Raw genomic sequence first — 15,846 nt, forward strand, 5'->3', positions numbered from 1 at the left:
TTCCTTATGCAGATAACAATGCCTTGCATATAATATGTGCTCAAATAGTACTTGTTCAAAAAAAAAAAAAAACAATTCATTTGAGGCAAATTTTAAAGCATTAGAGCTTACAGAAGTACTCAAGTATCTTATCTAACTTGTAGTAGTCACTTTCCATCTCAGCTCAGTTTGGTCCTCAGTTACCATCTCACGTGTCCACCCAATTAGGGAGCTGGTCTGCCCTGAACTCCCCTGGTGGTTTCTTCAGAACTCAAAGCCAAAGGAAGCCACACCATTTGCCTCTGTCACTTCAAAGCCTTCAAAGCTCTGAGCTCTGTTGACAGTTTCAGAAAGAGAAGGTAACTTACTTTTTGCTGCCGATTCCCCTTGCATATTCTATACTTGCAAAAGGGAAACCTGGCACATAGACAAGGACATCTTCAGGCCCCAGGCAGGCTTCCAGAACCATCAGTCATGCCTGCTCTTCTGAGTTAGGAATAGGGACAAGAGAAAAGGCCTGGAGTTTTCCCTTTTGGCTCCCTTTGCTCAAGGTTTAGAGATTCCTGATTTCCAGTCTTAATACTTACTAGGCACATTTTATTTCTTACTTCCCTTTATTTATTCTCAGCAATTTACTCCTGTCTTTGCTTTCTTACTAATCAATATGACCTTTACATATGTGCATGGATGATTACTTCTTTGCAGTAGTAGAAGTTCAATAACCTCAGGCCTGCTTATCCCAACTCTCTGGATTTGAGTTCATAATAATCAAATAGACTTCACCTCTTTGTTCAGCCAAATTTCAGAACAGGACTCTCTTTCATTCAGAACATAATCATTACTGGGTGCAATGAAGAGAATGTGCACGTCTTGGAAATGACCACAATGCATGTTCGCTGCCTCTTCCTCAACTCTTTCTTAATCTCCAGATCAATATCCCCTTTTGGGACTCTAGAAACTCACTGGGAACATTCATCTGAATGTTCTTTTGCTGAAATAACTGCTAAGCAGCGTGTCGTAAGGAGTTCCCATTTCGCTGGTTCTCATTTACAGAGAGGAAACCATTAAATTTTCATTTTAGTTATTATGCAGCAAATGTTCATTGTGCCCTTGTTCAAAAATATTAACTCAACTTTTTTTAGGACAGGACTTTATGCTTAAGTTACAAACCTAGCCTCCACTGCTATACCTTTCCTCATACTGAATCTTGGGAAGGCTCATACTGAATCTTGGGAAAGTAGAGGATAAAAGAAATAAAGGTGAGTGGGTTAAGAAGCAGATCTCCAGATCACTTACTATGTCTTAGTCCATCTTAGTCCATTCAGGCTGCTATAACAGAATACCACAGGCTGGATGGCTTATAAACAACAGAAATTTATTTCTCACCGTTCTGGAGGTTGTGAATTCTAAGATCAAGGCACCAACAGATTGAATGTCTGATGAGGATCTACTTCCTGATTCATGAATGGGCTACCTTCTCACCATGTCCCCACATGGCAGAAGAGTTGAGGAAGCTCTCTAGGGTCTCTTTTGTCAGGACACTAATCCCATTCATGAAGCCTCCACCCTATGACCTAATCACCTCCCAAAGCTCCATTCCCTAACAGCATCATCTTGGGGTTGGGATTTCAACTTACGAACTTTAGGGGGACATAAACATTCAGTCTACAATAATGTTTCAGGCCCATTCCATAGTTCCCCCGGCTTCCATTTCACAGTTAGATCCGGAGAGTCTGAGGAAGAAATGACCTGGGTTCAGGGAATCAGATGATACAGGACAGTGTCTCTATAGGAAGTTTCACAGAAAGGAATTCTGATCCACTCTGGGACTCTAAGTCTTTTGCTCTCATTTATATTTCAAGAAACATGTAGGCAAGACCTACTTCTTGAAGTGCAGCAACTTCCTTTTTCTCCAAACTTGGAAACTTTATCTTCCTTCTCTCCCCCACTGTCAACTGAGGGTATATCAAATACCCTCAACCGAGGGTATAATCCCCACTGTCTGCTAACTCCAAAATAGGCAGACAGTAGGGAAAATAGCCCCCAACTTGACCAACAGTTTATTGGTCATTTAAAAACACAGAGCAGTTTTAAAGGTCAAATATGTGTTCCTTCTATCATTTCAGTATTTCCCTTGTCTCAGTGACCTTAATTTTGACTAGAAGCTCTTCTCTGAAGTAAAAAAAGGAGTTCCCGTTGTGGCATAGTGGATAACATATCTGACTAGGAACCATGAGGTTGCGGGTTCGATCCCTGGCCTTGCTCAGTGGGTTAAAGATTTGGAGTTGCCATGAGCTGTGGAGTAGGTCGCAGACATGGCTCAGACCCCGCGCTGCTGTGGCTCTGGCATAGGCAGGCCACCACAGCTCCGATTAGACCCCTAGCCTGGGAACCTCCATATGCCACAGGAATAGCCCTAGAAAAGGCAAAAAAAAAAGACAATAAAAAAAATAAAATAAAATAACAAAAGATTTCAGCTTGCAGAGGTTAACAGGTCTCCCAGAACCATCCTCATACAAGTGCAAGTAATAGAACTGCTTTATGAACCAGGTACACTCTTTTCTCTGCCATATTATTTGTAGCCTGCTTCAGAAAAGCATCCCCAAGTTCAGAGACATATCATACATCTTTGACTTTCTGGATTAAGAACTAATACGTGGTTCCCATAAAAATGAGCAGGCTATTAAAAATGATCAGAAGTTCACCAATTAATATTTGTTGCTAATTCATCAAGTTCATTGCTATGCTTAAGCACCTGATTTTTTAAGACTTCCCATATTTCTGATACTGGCCAAAAACAGGCAATTAATCTCTCACATCTAGAGTGGCATCTGGCACCTAGATTATTTCTACCAAATATCATATAAATGAATGTAATAATAAATGAAAAGTCCATAAAACCTGTTAAAATATTTTTAAAAGGATAATTTTTTAATTGTTATTTCCCCAATATATTTTTTCTACTGTACAGCATGGTGACCCAGTTACACATACATGTACACATTCTTTTTTCTCACATTACCATTCTCCATCATAAGTGACTACACATAGTTCCCAGTGCTACACAGCAGGATCTCATCGCTAATCCATTCCAAAGGCAATAGTTTGCTTCTATTAACCCCAAGTTCCCAATCCACCCTACTCCCTCCCCCTTCCCCTCGGCAACCACAAGTCTGTTCTCCAAGTCCATGATTTTCTTTTTTGTGGAAAGGTTCATTTGTGTTGTATATTAGATTCCAGATGTAAGGGATAGCATATGGTATTTGTCTTTCTCTTTCTGACTTCATTCACTCAGTATGAGAGTTTAGTTCCTTTTTAGAGAGAATGTTGACAAGGAATGACCTAACACTTATATACTGGATAAATAATAGAACTTCATCTCCTACGTTAGTAAAACCTAAATTTCCTGTATTTCATACTAAAAATATTAGATTCTTAAAATAGAAATTATTTTCCTAAGATATAATCACTTACCATCATCAGACATATCATTTATACTAAGTGGTCATCCTGCCAGAGTATTTGAGGAACATTTTGAAATGATGAATATGGCTCTTGTCAAACATGTTATTCCTTATGTAAATGCAAATTCATTCACAACTGACAAGGTGATAAAGAAAATTAGAATCATTTTGCTTGAGTTTTGACACAGGAGAACATCAAGGGCAGCTCAGGGACTTTATCTTCAGGGGCTCCTGAAAACAAAAGCCAAACCTTGGTGTATGGTATACACCTGCCCTTCTGAGTCCCTGCACACATCCACTGCCTGCAGCCTTCTCTCCTAGATGTTTCATTTGGCATTTTCTTTATCCTCCTCAATCCTTCCTCACTCTTCCCTCAAGTGGGTAATGTTTTTAAATTCTCTTTCCATCACTTTTTCTCCCTTTAATCCAATCAGTCAACAACTTATGACCTTACATTTTCCAAACATTGCCTGAATCTCCTAATTCTCTGTTATCTCTACTTCCTTAGGCTTTTGCTTGGATTATTGCCATAACCAATTAATTTCCTGCTTATCTTTTCATCCTGCTCTAATTTAACCTAAACACTATCTTCAGAATAATATTTCAAATATATAAATATGATCATGATACTTGGGTCCCTTGCTTTAAAAATATGTGATGGATTTCAAAAATTTTAAGTCACTGAGATATTATGTGAAGAACAGATGGATAACATGCAGTTCATGGTAAAGAAATGTTGGCAGGATAATACAGCTGTACTAAAACATCCGGAAAACAATCCAGAGTATAGAACCAAGAGCAATAGCAGAACTCTGAAGATAGATTCCGGTTCAAATTATAAAAACACTTGTCTTTAAATAGAAGTGTCCAAGAATGGGTGGGATTTTCTCCAGAGAAAGTGGATTTTCTTTGCTTGAGACGTTTAATCAATAGTTGGATACCTCCTTGTTTAGAATATTCTAAAGGGATCAGAGCATCAGATAGAGGGGAGAGGAATAACTTCTAAAGGTCCTATGAGTCTCAGATGACTAAGGGCTTAACCTATCAGTTAACAGTAATAACTGATAGTGTTTATATCAGTTTTTAGAAATAGTGTTTCTAATAATTGATTGTTTTGGTAAATTCTATAAAGCATAGATATTCGTGTCACTAACACTATATTAGGTTGATTTATCATTCCCTCAATAAACCTGTTTATTCAGTGCTATATAAACTCAAGATCTAGTATATACCCTAACATCTGAAACAATCTTTCCTGCCCCATGATTCATGATGGGGGATTTTTAGCCAAATGCCCTCAACTGGCAGATATCTCCAGTTACTGCAGCTGCATTTCCTTATATTTCTTACAGAAATTACTTCAAAGAAGCAATGACCATTTTCCTTCCCTATAATTTGCTTACAATTATTTTCATTCATTGACATGTTCTGAAAGCAGTGTGGCAAGAGTGAGTTTTAAGAACAGCTTTATGTTGACTTTATGTGTCAGTTTAAATCAGGTGAGGAAGTTCAGAAACAGAGAAATGGGTCACTTTTTGACCTTGAGACAACTTGAAGTTTTGAGGTAAATCCATTAAGAGGAGCTCCTTCTATGTGCCAATAATACTATTTTTAAACATTAACATGCTAAGGTATGCCTAATTGCCAACTCAACTGGGTCACCATGCTGTACAGCAGAAAAAATATATATATAAATGATTTTTAAAAAAGCGCTACATGGTCATTAAAATGGAAAGCAGAGAGTCACACAGTGACCCACAAAGATGGAAGACTTGCCTCCAAGTCTGTCACAGTTGTGCCACGAGCTTCTCTTTAATTGTTCCAGGCTCACTCCCCCATCATCAAGCTAAGCAAGTCCCAAATCCTCTCAAAGAAAAGTGGAGACCAGCTTGTTCTCTGTGGTCCTGAACCACCCTTCTCCCTTGGGAACACACTGAGGCCAGTCTTTGAATCTATAAACCTTGATGTTAGAATCTGTACTTGCACTTCACTCTTTGACCTGGATTTGTCCACTGGCTCTGGTCTATCCAGTTAGGATGTCTCCCACCCACCCACCCAACCTGTACATACTCTGCTCACATTAATGAGCCTATTTAATTGCCCATTTCATCTTCTTTGGCTATCAATTTCCTTACATCCTTCATCTTCTTTGGCTATCGATTTCTTCCTCCTCCAATTGCTGCAGGTAGATATTAAAACCCTCATTTTTACAGATAATGAATTTGAGATTCAGAGAGATTAATTAACTTATTCCATGTCACAGAGCAAGAAAGAAATGAAAGTGAGAGGTAAAGGCAATTCCATCTGCCTCCTTGATCCATTTTTGCCTCTTTCCAATTTAGGGATAGACAAGTGGATTGAAAAATAAATAGGATTCCAAATTCTGTCAGTCAATCATCTTCTTAGGTGTTTTTTCTTAGTCCTACGGGTTCTTAGTCCTTAATGTAGAACTCAAGATCTTATATGCAACAAAAGGTAGGAGATGTGAGTTCTTTAATCAAACTCTTCCAAGGTACTTATGTTATTTATCAGGCTCTCTCAGTAACTAAATCATCATCACATCAAGCACTTTCCAGACAATTGTGAAAATTAAAGTTTAAAAGAAGATTAAATATCTAGTTTATTATTTCTTGAGAGTTTTTCAGCATAGAATCCAAGCAGTTTGCACAGGTTTTTCTTCAACACACATCCATCAAAAAAGAACTGGGAGTTCCTGTCATGGCTCAGTGGTTAAGGAATACTACTAAGAACCATGAGTTTGCAGGTTTGATCCCTGGCCTCGCTCAGTGGGTTAAGGATCTGGCATTGCTATGGCTCTGGCATAGGCCGGCAGCTATAGCTCCAATTGGACCCCTAGCCTGGGAACCTCCATGTGCCATGGGTGCAGCCCTAGAAAAGACAAAAAAAAAAAAAAAAAGAAAGAAAGAAAGAATCGTTATTCCTGTTGCTGAAGTTCTGGGGTTTCTTCTTTTATCTTTAAGTATAGGCCCTTCTACTAGGTCAAAGAAGGATTTACAACTTAAAATATTTTTTCCTTTGCTTGCCTAGTGCCTTTTGCATTGTGAAAACTTACTTTTACAATTAAAGCCATTTGCCTTTTACCTGCAGCCTTTAAAAGAATCTATCCTAGAAAATAAAAATATGTGAAATCTCAATATTGGCCTATGGCCTAGAATATCTCTGACAGCTCTCCCAGCTTGAAAAAGCCAGTATTCAATGATTTCTATGAATTCTGTCTCAAATCCCTTCCGTGAGAAAAAGTCTTAATTTGGCATTTATATACATTAGGATACATAAGTATATAAACATTTATTTATATGTATATAAATAAATAGCTGCCAATAATATCAGATTCATTTAATTAAAATTAATTAAATCTTTACAATAAATCTTGAAAGTTGCATTAATATTCCCACCTTAAGGAGACTGAGACTCAGAGAAATTAATTAGTTTGCATCTAATATAATATTGATAGAAAGGGGGCAAAAATGGAGATTGAACTCAATTTTTCTGTTTTCAGAGTTCAAAATTTCTTACCACTATTCCACTTGGCAATGAAAGATATGGATATATCAAAAGAATCTTTGTCTCACTGGCAAAAAGAAAGGGCTGAGAATACTCAGTTCAGGATGCTGGTTTCCTCCAGGAGTAGAATTTTATACATATAATCAGTAGTCAGTTCAGAACACCTTTTGGGGAAGGTGGTAAATAAATCTGGTTACAGTTCACCCAATGACCACCACAGTTGGACAGAGTAGAGCCTAGGAACCATATTTTCTTACCCCAAAAAAAGCTCCCTCACCACTCTTTCAGAGCAAATCTAAAGTTTCCACTATCACAGCACTCTATCACTAACTATCTTTTTGGGATGGAGCAGTGAATGGTTTTAACAACCAGGTTAGAAAAGGGGCTATATGGAAGACAGCAGAAAGAGAGGAGAAAACATGTAGCAGAGCCTGCTGGAATCCTGAGAACAAAATATCTTCCCGTCCAAGATATCCAGCTCCATAGCAATGCCTAGATCTTAGAAATCCTTTTCAAGGATCATTAAGAGCTCCTTCCCTTCCCTCTACTCTGCTATCTTTCCTATGGGCATTACTGAATACTGCATTTAAGAAAATAACAGAATGAGGAGTTCCCGTAGTGGTGCAGTGGAAACGAATCCAACTAGGAACCATGAGGTTGCGGGTTCGAGCCCCGGCCTTGCTCAGCGGGTCAAGGATCCGGCATTGTGTGGTGTAGGTCGCAGATGTGGCTCAGATCTGGCATGGCTGTGGCTGTGGTGTAGGCCGGTGGCTACAGCTCCAATTAGACCCCTAGCCTGGGAACCTCCATATGCCACAGATGCAGCCCTAAAAAGACAGAAAGACAAACAAAACAAAACAAAAAAGAAAAAAAGAAAGAAATCAACAGAATTGGAGCTCCTGTAATGGCTCAGTGGTAATGAGCTCAACTAGTATCCATGAGGATGCAGGTTTGATCCCTGGCCTCACTCGGTGGGTTAAGGATCCAGTGTTGCCGTGAGATGTAGTTGTAGGTCACAGACACAGCTCAGTTCTGGTGTTGCTGTGGCTGTGGTGTAGCTGCAGCTCCCATTCAACCCGTAGCCTGGGAACTTCCATATGCCCCAGGTGCCCTAAAAAAGCATTAAAAAAAAAAGAAGAAAAAAGAAATCAACAGAATGTAAAATAGAAAGAAATTACATCTAACCAGAGACAAATTAGAAGTCAAGTAAGTCATAGGATCAGACCTTGATTGCCATTTTCCAAAGCAGTGCAAAATATAATCTTTCTGATAAAAGGAAACTTATATAGAGTCATCTCTTTTGTTTCCCTTACATTATATATGAGCACTAGGAGGCCTGGAGGCAAAGGCCCCAGTTACAGACTAATCATGGCAGAGCTAGAGCTGTTTCCATGGCTTACCCTTTTCTTCACTCCTTTCTCCAGGAAAAATTAAAGATATTTATGACTATCTACTGAATATATTTAACTTGTGAACTTTTATATTCATTCTATTATCTTCCAAGTCTAATATATATTTAACCCATTCCCAAAAGATAGTAATACTTCCATATAATTAACTCCTCCCATACTGTACCTACTTTTCATATATTAACTCACATATATGATATGTCATATATATTCATATACTAACATAGATACACATATTAACTTCCACATGTTCATGTTATTTATATATAGTATACTGATATATATGACATTATGACAATGTAGTATCATAAAGCATATATCACCACATATATTAACTCAATCTTCACAAAAATTCTATAAGGAATATACCATTATCATTTTCATTTTACAAAATAGCAAACAGAGATGAAACAGTATTAGAAATTTGCCCAAGACCATGTAGATAGTAAGGAGTAAAGCCTGACTGGGGGCCCATCTGTCTATGTTCTTACTGTTATGCTTGACTTTCTTGCCCTTTTCTCACTCCTGCCATTTTTTTCCTATCAACTCTCACTTTCCCTCTCTAGCTTTGATGCGGGGAAGAATGTAGTACTCATAGAAGAAATAAGTGAATGCTGCCACCATCATTTAGCACCGCTTACGTATTTGACATGGATTTTTGCCTGGCAAAAAATGTACAGGTTAAGAGAACATGCATTTTGAAATTAGGGTTGAGCTAAAATTCTGAAATAACTGCTTAATAGTCATGTGCCTCAGACAATTTACTTGCTTTTCTGATTATCAGTATCCTCTCTCCTGGTAAACAGAGTCCTAAGGGTTACTGCCAATGAGCTAAGTCACTAGCAGGTGAAAAGACAGTTACACTATTTAACTTGAGCTGTGTCTTCCTGAAGCAGAAATCAAACAAAAACACATCACAATTACATGAACAACAGGTGGCCCACATGTGTGACAGAAGTCACTAAGCAATTTCCATACCCATCTCCAGCCAGAGAAGTCCAAAAGTGGTCAACTCTGTTACTGAAAAGCAGCTTGCAATAAAAATTCAGAGAATCATTCTTATTTGATACTTCTCCAAGAGGCTATCGTGTTCAGTGATACATTTACCTCTACAAGTGAGGAGCAAAGGGAATGATTCACTCAGTCTTTTGGGCATCAAGCAGGGGAGAAAGGCCTTATATTCCTGTTATGAGACATATTATCAAGGGACCTCAGTGACAATGGGCTAGTCTTCCAAACGGTAATATTTAAGGGGTGTACAGAGAAACAGGAACCCAACAAAGAAAAGGAATGCGTAGCTACAAAGTGAGAAAATGAACCAACAGAGCACTGTCCTGTAAGTCAAGGTTGTAAAGCATTTTTAGAGAAAGGAAATAACCAAAAATACCAAATTCAGCAAGGTGAGGATTTCCCGCCGTGGAGCACTGGGACGCAAGTTAGATCTCTGCCCAAGCAGAGTAAATTAAGGATCCAGCATTGCCACAGCTGCAGTGGAGGTTGCAACTGCAGCTGGGATCTGATCCCTGGTCTGGGAACTCCATATGTCATATGGGAAGCCAAAATAGGAAAGAAAAAAAAATTTAGCAAAATGTGAATAAGGTGTGGAAAGACAAGAAGCTATTGGACATACCCACTGGGAAATCATAGCACCCTTAGAAAGAATACCTATGAAAGAAAGAGAGAGAAAGAAAGAGCAGCTGTGAAACAACACAAATGTCAATTTGTTATTCTGATTCGACTGTCAATTCAGAAGCAGAAATGAGTGGCTTGGGAGCTTGCAGCACCCAGTACAGCACCTGCCACATAGAACACACATAAATGTTGTCAAATGGACATCCAAATGAATTAATTAAAACAAGGCATAGTAGTTCATTTTGTAAGAAAACGTCTCAAAGTCTTTTAAAAATGCCCTTAATAAGAAGTACCAATGTTTTCTAAATTAAATCACTAGGTCTAAAATTATCACCATACATTTGGCTTCTCCCGCCAAAGGCCCTGGAGCCAAAACAACTCAGTTCCTACTGAGAACATATAATTTGCCGTCTGCAAAAGATTAAGTCTCATACATTAGAAGCACTCTTAGATCTCCATGCTTAGAGTGACCTTTTAAGTTGCTGCTGTGATGTCATTAGTGTTACAGTTTTACACAAGATTAGACATGTAATTAGGTGTTAAATAGTTCCGCTGGCTCCTGCTTGCTGTTTAATAAAGCAGAGTTCATTAAGAGTATCCCATATGCATAGCTCAAGGCCACTGACACTAGAAAACTGCATCCACTTTGCTCTTTCCCTGCCTGGTATGCCACCTGTCCTTGTTGCTATCACCTCAAGGCCTGACAGGAAGTGAAAAGCCACTGCACAGAGAAGCACTCACAAAACTCCAGCTGAAGCTTCTAGAAGCAGGTGGAGTCCGCATAAAGAGCTGAAGTGAAACCAGAACCCAAGAACTTTGGCTGCACATCAGAATTAACTGGGAAGCTTTTAAAAAAATTCTGATGCCAGGGACCACAACCTAGAGATTCTTATTGGTCTGGCTTGAGATCTAGGTGCCAGGATATTTTAAAATTCCACCTGATTCTACTGTCCAGTCAGTGTCAGGGGTACCACATTTATGCTCCTCTCACTCAGCATGGGTATCAAGGTACATGAGGAAGTACTTCAGATGTCATTATCTCAGTATCTCGGAAAACTGTTTTTCTTCTGCCAGTAACCCATAAAAATAAAAAAAAAAACAATAGTCTCTATGTACAAGTACAAAGCACCTTAATTGTTTTTTTTTTACAAAAAAGATAAAATCCAATTCATTTGTTTTTAAAATTATTAACAGAAGGAAAAAGAACTAAACAAATGTGCCTTGATTTACTTCAGGTACTTTTGCAACTATTCACTCATTAATCTTCCAAGCAAAGCCAGAAAGGCATTATTATTATTCCCATTTTTACAACTGGGGAAACTTAGATGCAGAGATGCTAAACTGATTTGTCCAAAGTCACACAGTTTGTAGGTGGTGATGCCAGGAGGCAATCAATTAGGACCCATCTGACTTTCCTGCTCACATCTTCATTAGATCATGCTGCCCTTTCTAGAGAAAACCTTATTGAGTGATAACTCAGCAAGCAATAGAAACTTTCTGTCCATGTCAAGAAAAGAGAAAGTGGCAGCAAGACAATCAGGAAAAGCAAAGAGAGGAGGTAGCAAGTGGGAAGAAGGATGACATCCTCACATCTGGAGGACCTGGGAGAATACAATACAACAGCTACATCCAGCAGTAGTGAGTCATAACACAGGAGGCCAACATGAGTACCTGTGGTCCTGTTACCTAGCAAGTGCTCACTCCCCAAAGTGCACAGAAGTCAATACAATGGCACCAGCTTTGGGGAAATGAAAGAGCCTTATTCTGAGGTTGACCAGCCAGAAAACAGGAGGCAAGGCTCTCATATATGTCTCCCAGATCCAGGGATCAAGGTGAAATGCAAAGGATTAGGGGAATTTCAAACTCGGTAACTGATTGGCTAGTCTTAAATTAGTCTATATAAACTATTGATGCTGCTGGAAGCCAGATTTTCCTTATCGAAGCTCACTTTGTAAAGGGCTCTGGTGCAACCTTCATATTTGAGCTTCACAGACTTAAGATGCTTGGTCCAAGGGTTATACTGGAGACATGGGTTCCTGTCCTGCACATGCACCATGTCATGTCTATAAAATAACTCCACATTTTAATCAAAAACCTATTTTAAGGGAACAAAACCAGTTTAAGCTTGTCAATGTTTTATGCGCTATTAAAGTCTTGCTTTCCAATAATAGATACTTAGATAATCAAGGCAGGCAGCAAACATAACCAGTGTGTCACTGTGTATCCTGCCTGCATTATGCCATAAAGATGCAGCCCTGCCCTGGAAGCCAACAGGGGCAGATTTTCATACAACCAGGATCAACTGCCTTGCTCTAACAGAAGTGAGTATCAAGAATGGGAGCAGAGTTGAGGAAGCTATTTGTGTGGGTCAGAAAAGTCTTCACAGAAAACTTTTGTCATCTGAGATGGCCTCAGAAACAGAGGAACTCATTCACTAGGCAAGGAATGGAGGCAGAGGGAAAGTGTAAACTGAGTCAGAGAGGTAGAAACCCTCTGAGGTGTGTGTGCTTGAGAAATGGAGAGGGGCCCTTTATCAATTCCTAAGACAAACAAACTGCTACATTCTCCCTGACTCTGGCTTTCTTTCGAGGTCTAGATTACGTCTTTTAGGGTATATAGTTTTCAGACCATACTCATCTGCAATCATATAGTCATGGCTCTGCCAGGTTCACCCCAGTTTCTAGGTCATTTATGATGGGATTAGATCCAGGTTTCCTCCCCCTGCCTAAGTCCTGTGCATCCACTAACACAGATCTCTTTTTCATGCTAGAATTCCAAATTACATTATATAAAGTGCTTTTTTGTCTCTATATCACTTTCTAATAACAATTCAAATGAGATATCCTTTGTCTTATAAAGTGAGTAAAGTTGAGGTAATTACTTAAGGAGTTCATGAGGGCTGCATCTGAGCTGAAAGAACCACCAAACCAGCTCCCATTAACATCTGGGTGTTTCTTTGAAGCCTGAAACTTTTTCAACCTCCATGGAACCATTATACTATTGTCCTTAAAGCAGACACTCCCTTTCATTTTAATTTACAACAAACTTAGCATGTTTTAAATAACAGTTTGTCTTTGCGAAAGAAAAATGGGGTGGAGAAACTCCAAATCCACTTTTTAGAATAAGCGGTCAATAAGGAGTCATTAAGTCCTTTTCAACAATCTTTAGATAGTTAATTAGAATAAGTCTATCTTTCATCTCTCCCTTTCTGTATCATCTTCAAACAACAGAACAAGGGTACAAAACTGAACTAATGACACACAGTCTGAAAAGTATCCTAAGTGTATTAAAATCACCACAGCCCCTTTCACTCTGAATGATTTCAAAGCATTTTTAATATGGATGATGTGTCTGTTAAATGCTAGCTAATAACCAGTAACAGGACAGGAGCTCAGCAATGTGTTGCTTCACCTAAACGCAAAGTGTGCCACTTTTCTTTGTCTGCTCCAACTCAACCCTTGGAGTGACTAAAGCATTAAGAAGATCCCACCAGAATAAATGCTGAAATAGCTTCCTGAAAGTTTAAGCCAATTCTTATTTTTATGAAGTAGTTCACTCAGCTTACATTAAAATTATTATTTCCTGAAAGCTGACTTGTTTTAATAACAAATTTAATCCCTATTCTATATTATGTGTTTTTTAAAGATGTTCAAAAGGGAACGTAAATAACTTTAAATATCCCAGATCCAAGTCATTTAAAGAGCTAGTAGATTCAACTTCTAAATCTTTTTGAAACTGTCTAGGGCATCCATTCAAGTGTATTCTTTTATTCCTGCCATTCATCCTGGGAGGCCAAGGATGGGAATATGACTTTTTGCATCTATACTGGAATCACCTTCCACTGTCTCTGTTCTTTCTATATCTGATGCTGACCCAGGGGTTACAGAAGGAGATCTCTTCCCAGACCTATTTCCAGAAAGTCAGTATACAATGACTTTAAAATATGCTTCCACTCATTATTCAATTTACTGAGTCACAAAATTTTGGAGCTAAGAGAAATCTCAGAGGTCATCAATTTCAAACTTTCCATGTTACAAATTAAAAAAACTACACTGCAACAAATGGAATATGATGGAAGATAATGTGAGAAAAAGAATGTGTGGGTCACTTTGCTGTACAGCAGAAACTGACAGAACACTGGAAATCAACTATAATGGAAAATCAACTGTAACGGAAAAAAATAAAATCTTTTAAAAAAAATAAATAAAATCTTTAAAAAAAATAAAAAAAAAAAAAAACACCTAAACCCTAGGAAATACAAGTGACTTTTTCAAAGCCACACTGCTAGTCAGTTTAAAAAAAAGGGTGGAGGGGAGAGGGTGATAACCAACCACTGAGCACATGCTCTGAGCCCTACCTAACTGCTTAGTGTTTCCTGCAACATCAGCATCACTGAGAGCTTGTTAGAAATGCAGAATTTTGGGCCCCTTCCCCAGACTCACTAAATCAGAATCTCCCTGGTCACAAGATTCCCAAGTAATTCCTATACTCACTGGGAATCACTGGGCTAGACCATAACGTGTCTTTCTCCAGAAAGCATGAGAATTGGAAACAAGCAGACCTGGCTCTGAGCAAAGGGCTCAATCTCCTAGAAACATCATTTGTAATCTGGAAATAACTGCATCATCTACTTTGCAGGGTTTTCATAATATAAGCATAACATAGATATAGGCATATAAGTTTCATGATCTATACATAGATAATATATGCAAATTGCCTGGCCTGTAATATCTAATATATAGCAGTTAATATTATTTCCAATCTCAGGCTCGCCATTAATATTGTTCTCAACCAAAAGGAAAACCATGAGTGACTGCATATCCATGAAAAAATCAGCTTCTTTCCTTTGTTCCATTTGTTAAATGTCATTTTAATTTTCATATGTGATTAAGACTTCCATGCTATTTCATATTTCTAACTTCAAGATGAAAGAACTAATCCCCAAGTCAACTCATAACCAAAAGAACACAACAGTCTCCTAACATCTTAACTCTGGATACTATAAATCTAGCCACTGGGAGCCAGAAAATACCTGCCACCACTGCTGCTGTGATTTTCTCAGAGACTCAACAGCCAAGGGATGAACCCACAGCTTTGGCAACAGTAGAACACATTGAAACAGTGATCTTTCATCACCAGCATGTCAAATCTGTCAACATCAAGAAAAACAGTTTGAAGAGGAACAGAGAAATAGCATTTTAGTATCCAAACCCAAACCAAAATGTTGGGAAAATATAGAATACAAAACTGTACCAAAATTATATTTGTAGAGAAACCTTTTGAAGGGAATACGATAGTAACATCAATTAGAAAACTGTTTCCCTAAGGTGGTGATTAGCAATGCATTGGAAACAGCTCAGAGGCTTTAAAAAAAAAAAAAAAAAATGAATGTGCATTTCTGAGGGAGGGACCCAGGCTTCTGTGTTTTTTAAAAAATTCCCAGTTGATTTTACTGCGCAGCCAGGCTTGAGAACACTGCCCTACAGCAACAGAAACCTGGTCTTATTTAAGATGGTCAATCCACTGAGAGTCATAAGTTGCTGTTGATACAGAGTTCCCCAAACTTTAAGTAATGGATTTAACTTCAGTATGTACCTTTTCTAGGTCTTTTCGCCATTCCTCCAGGTCTTCCACCATAAGGAAAGGAGCCCCTGGACCAACATCCTCTAAGATGTTTATATGGACTAGTGGCCGGACCTCTTCAACTTACAGACACGATGAGAAAAGGTAAATCACTGGGACTCCAGGGGCTTTTCAGAATCATTTAACCTGACTACCCAGAGGGATGCCAACAGGAAAGCGTTAGGCAACTGAGTTTTATATTTTGCAAGTATTAA

The 15,846-nt window shown here is 38.6% G+C and overlaps 1 protein-coding gene and 1 long non-coding RNA gene across 3 annotated transcripts in view; one reads left to right on the plus strand and one right to left on the minus strand.

The window, feature by feature from the left end:
- Positions 1 to 15,846, minus strand: part of LOC106505750 — a 342,957-nt gene that overhangs the window by 253,036 nt on the left and 74,075 nt on the right. The window lies entirely within an intron of this gene.
- KCNMB2 (potassium calcium-activated channel subfamily M regulatory beta subunit 2) overlaps positions 1 to 15,846 on the plus strand; it is a 254,097-nt gene that overhangs the window by 208,714 nt on the left and 29,537 nt on the right. For both annotated transcript variants that reach the window (XM_013982218.2, XM_005670002.3), the window contains exon 2: positions 15,614 to 15,736. In XM_013982218.2, coding sequence (XP_013837672.1) covers positions 15,681 to 15,736 — 56 coding nt within the window. In that variant the 5' untranslated portion in view covers positions 15,614 to 15,680. The remainder of the gene's footprint in view (positions 1 to 15,613; positions 15,737 to 15,846) is intronic.

Source organism: Sus scrofa, chromosome 13, assembly GCF_000003025.6.
Source record: "Sus scrofa isolate TJ Tabasco breed Duroc chromosome 13, Sscrofa11.1, whole genome shotgun sequence".
NCBI classification, from domain to species: Eukaryota; Metazoa; Chordata; class Mammalia; order Artiodactyla; family Suidae; genus Sus; species Sus scrofa.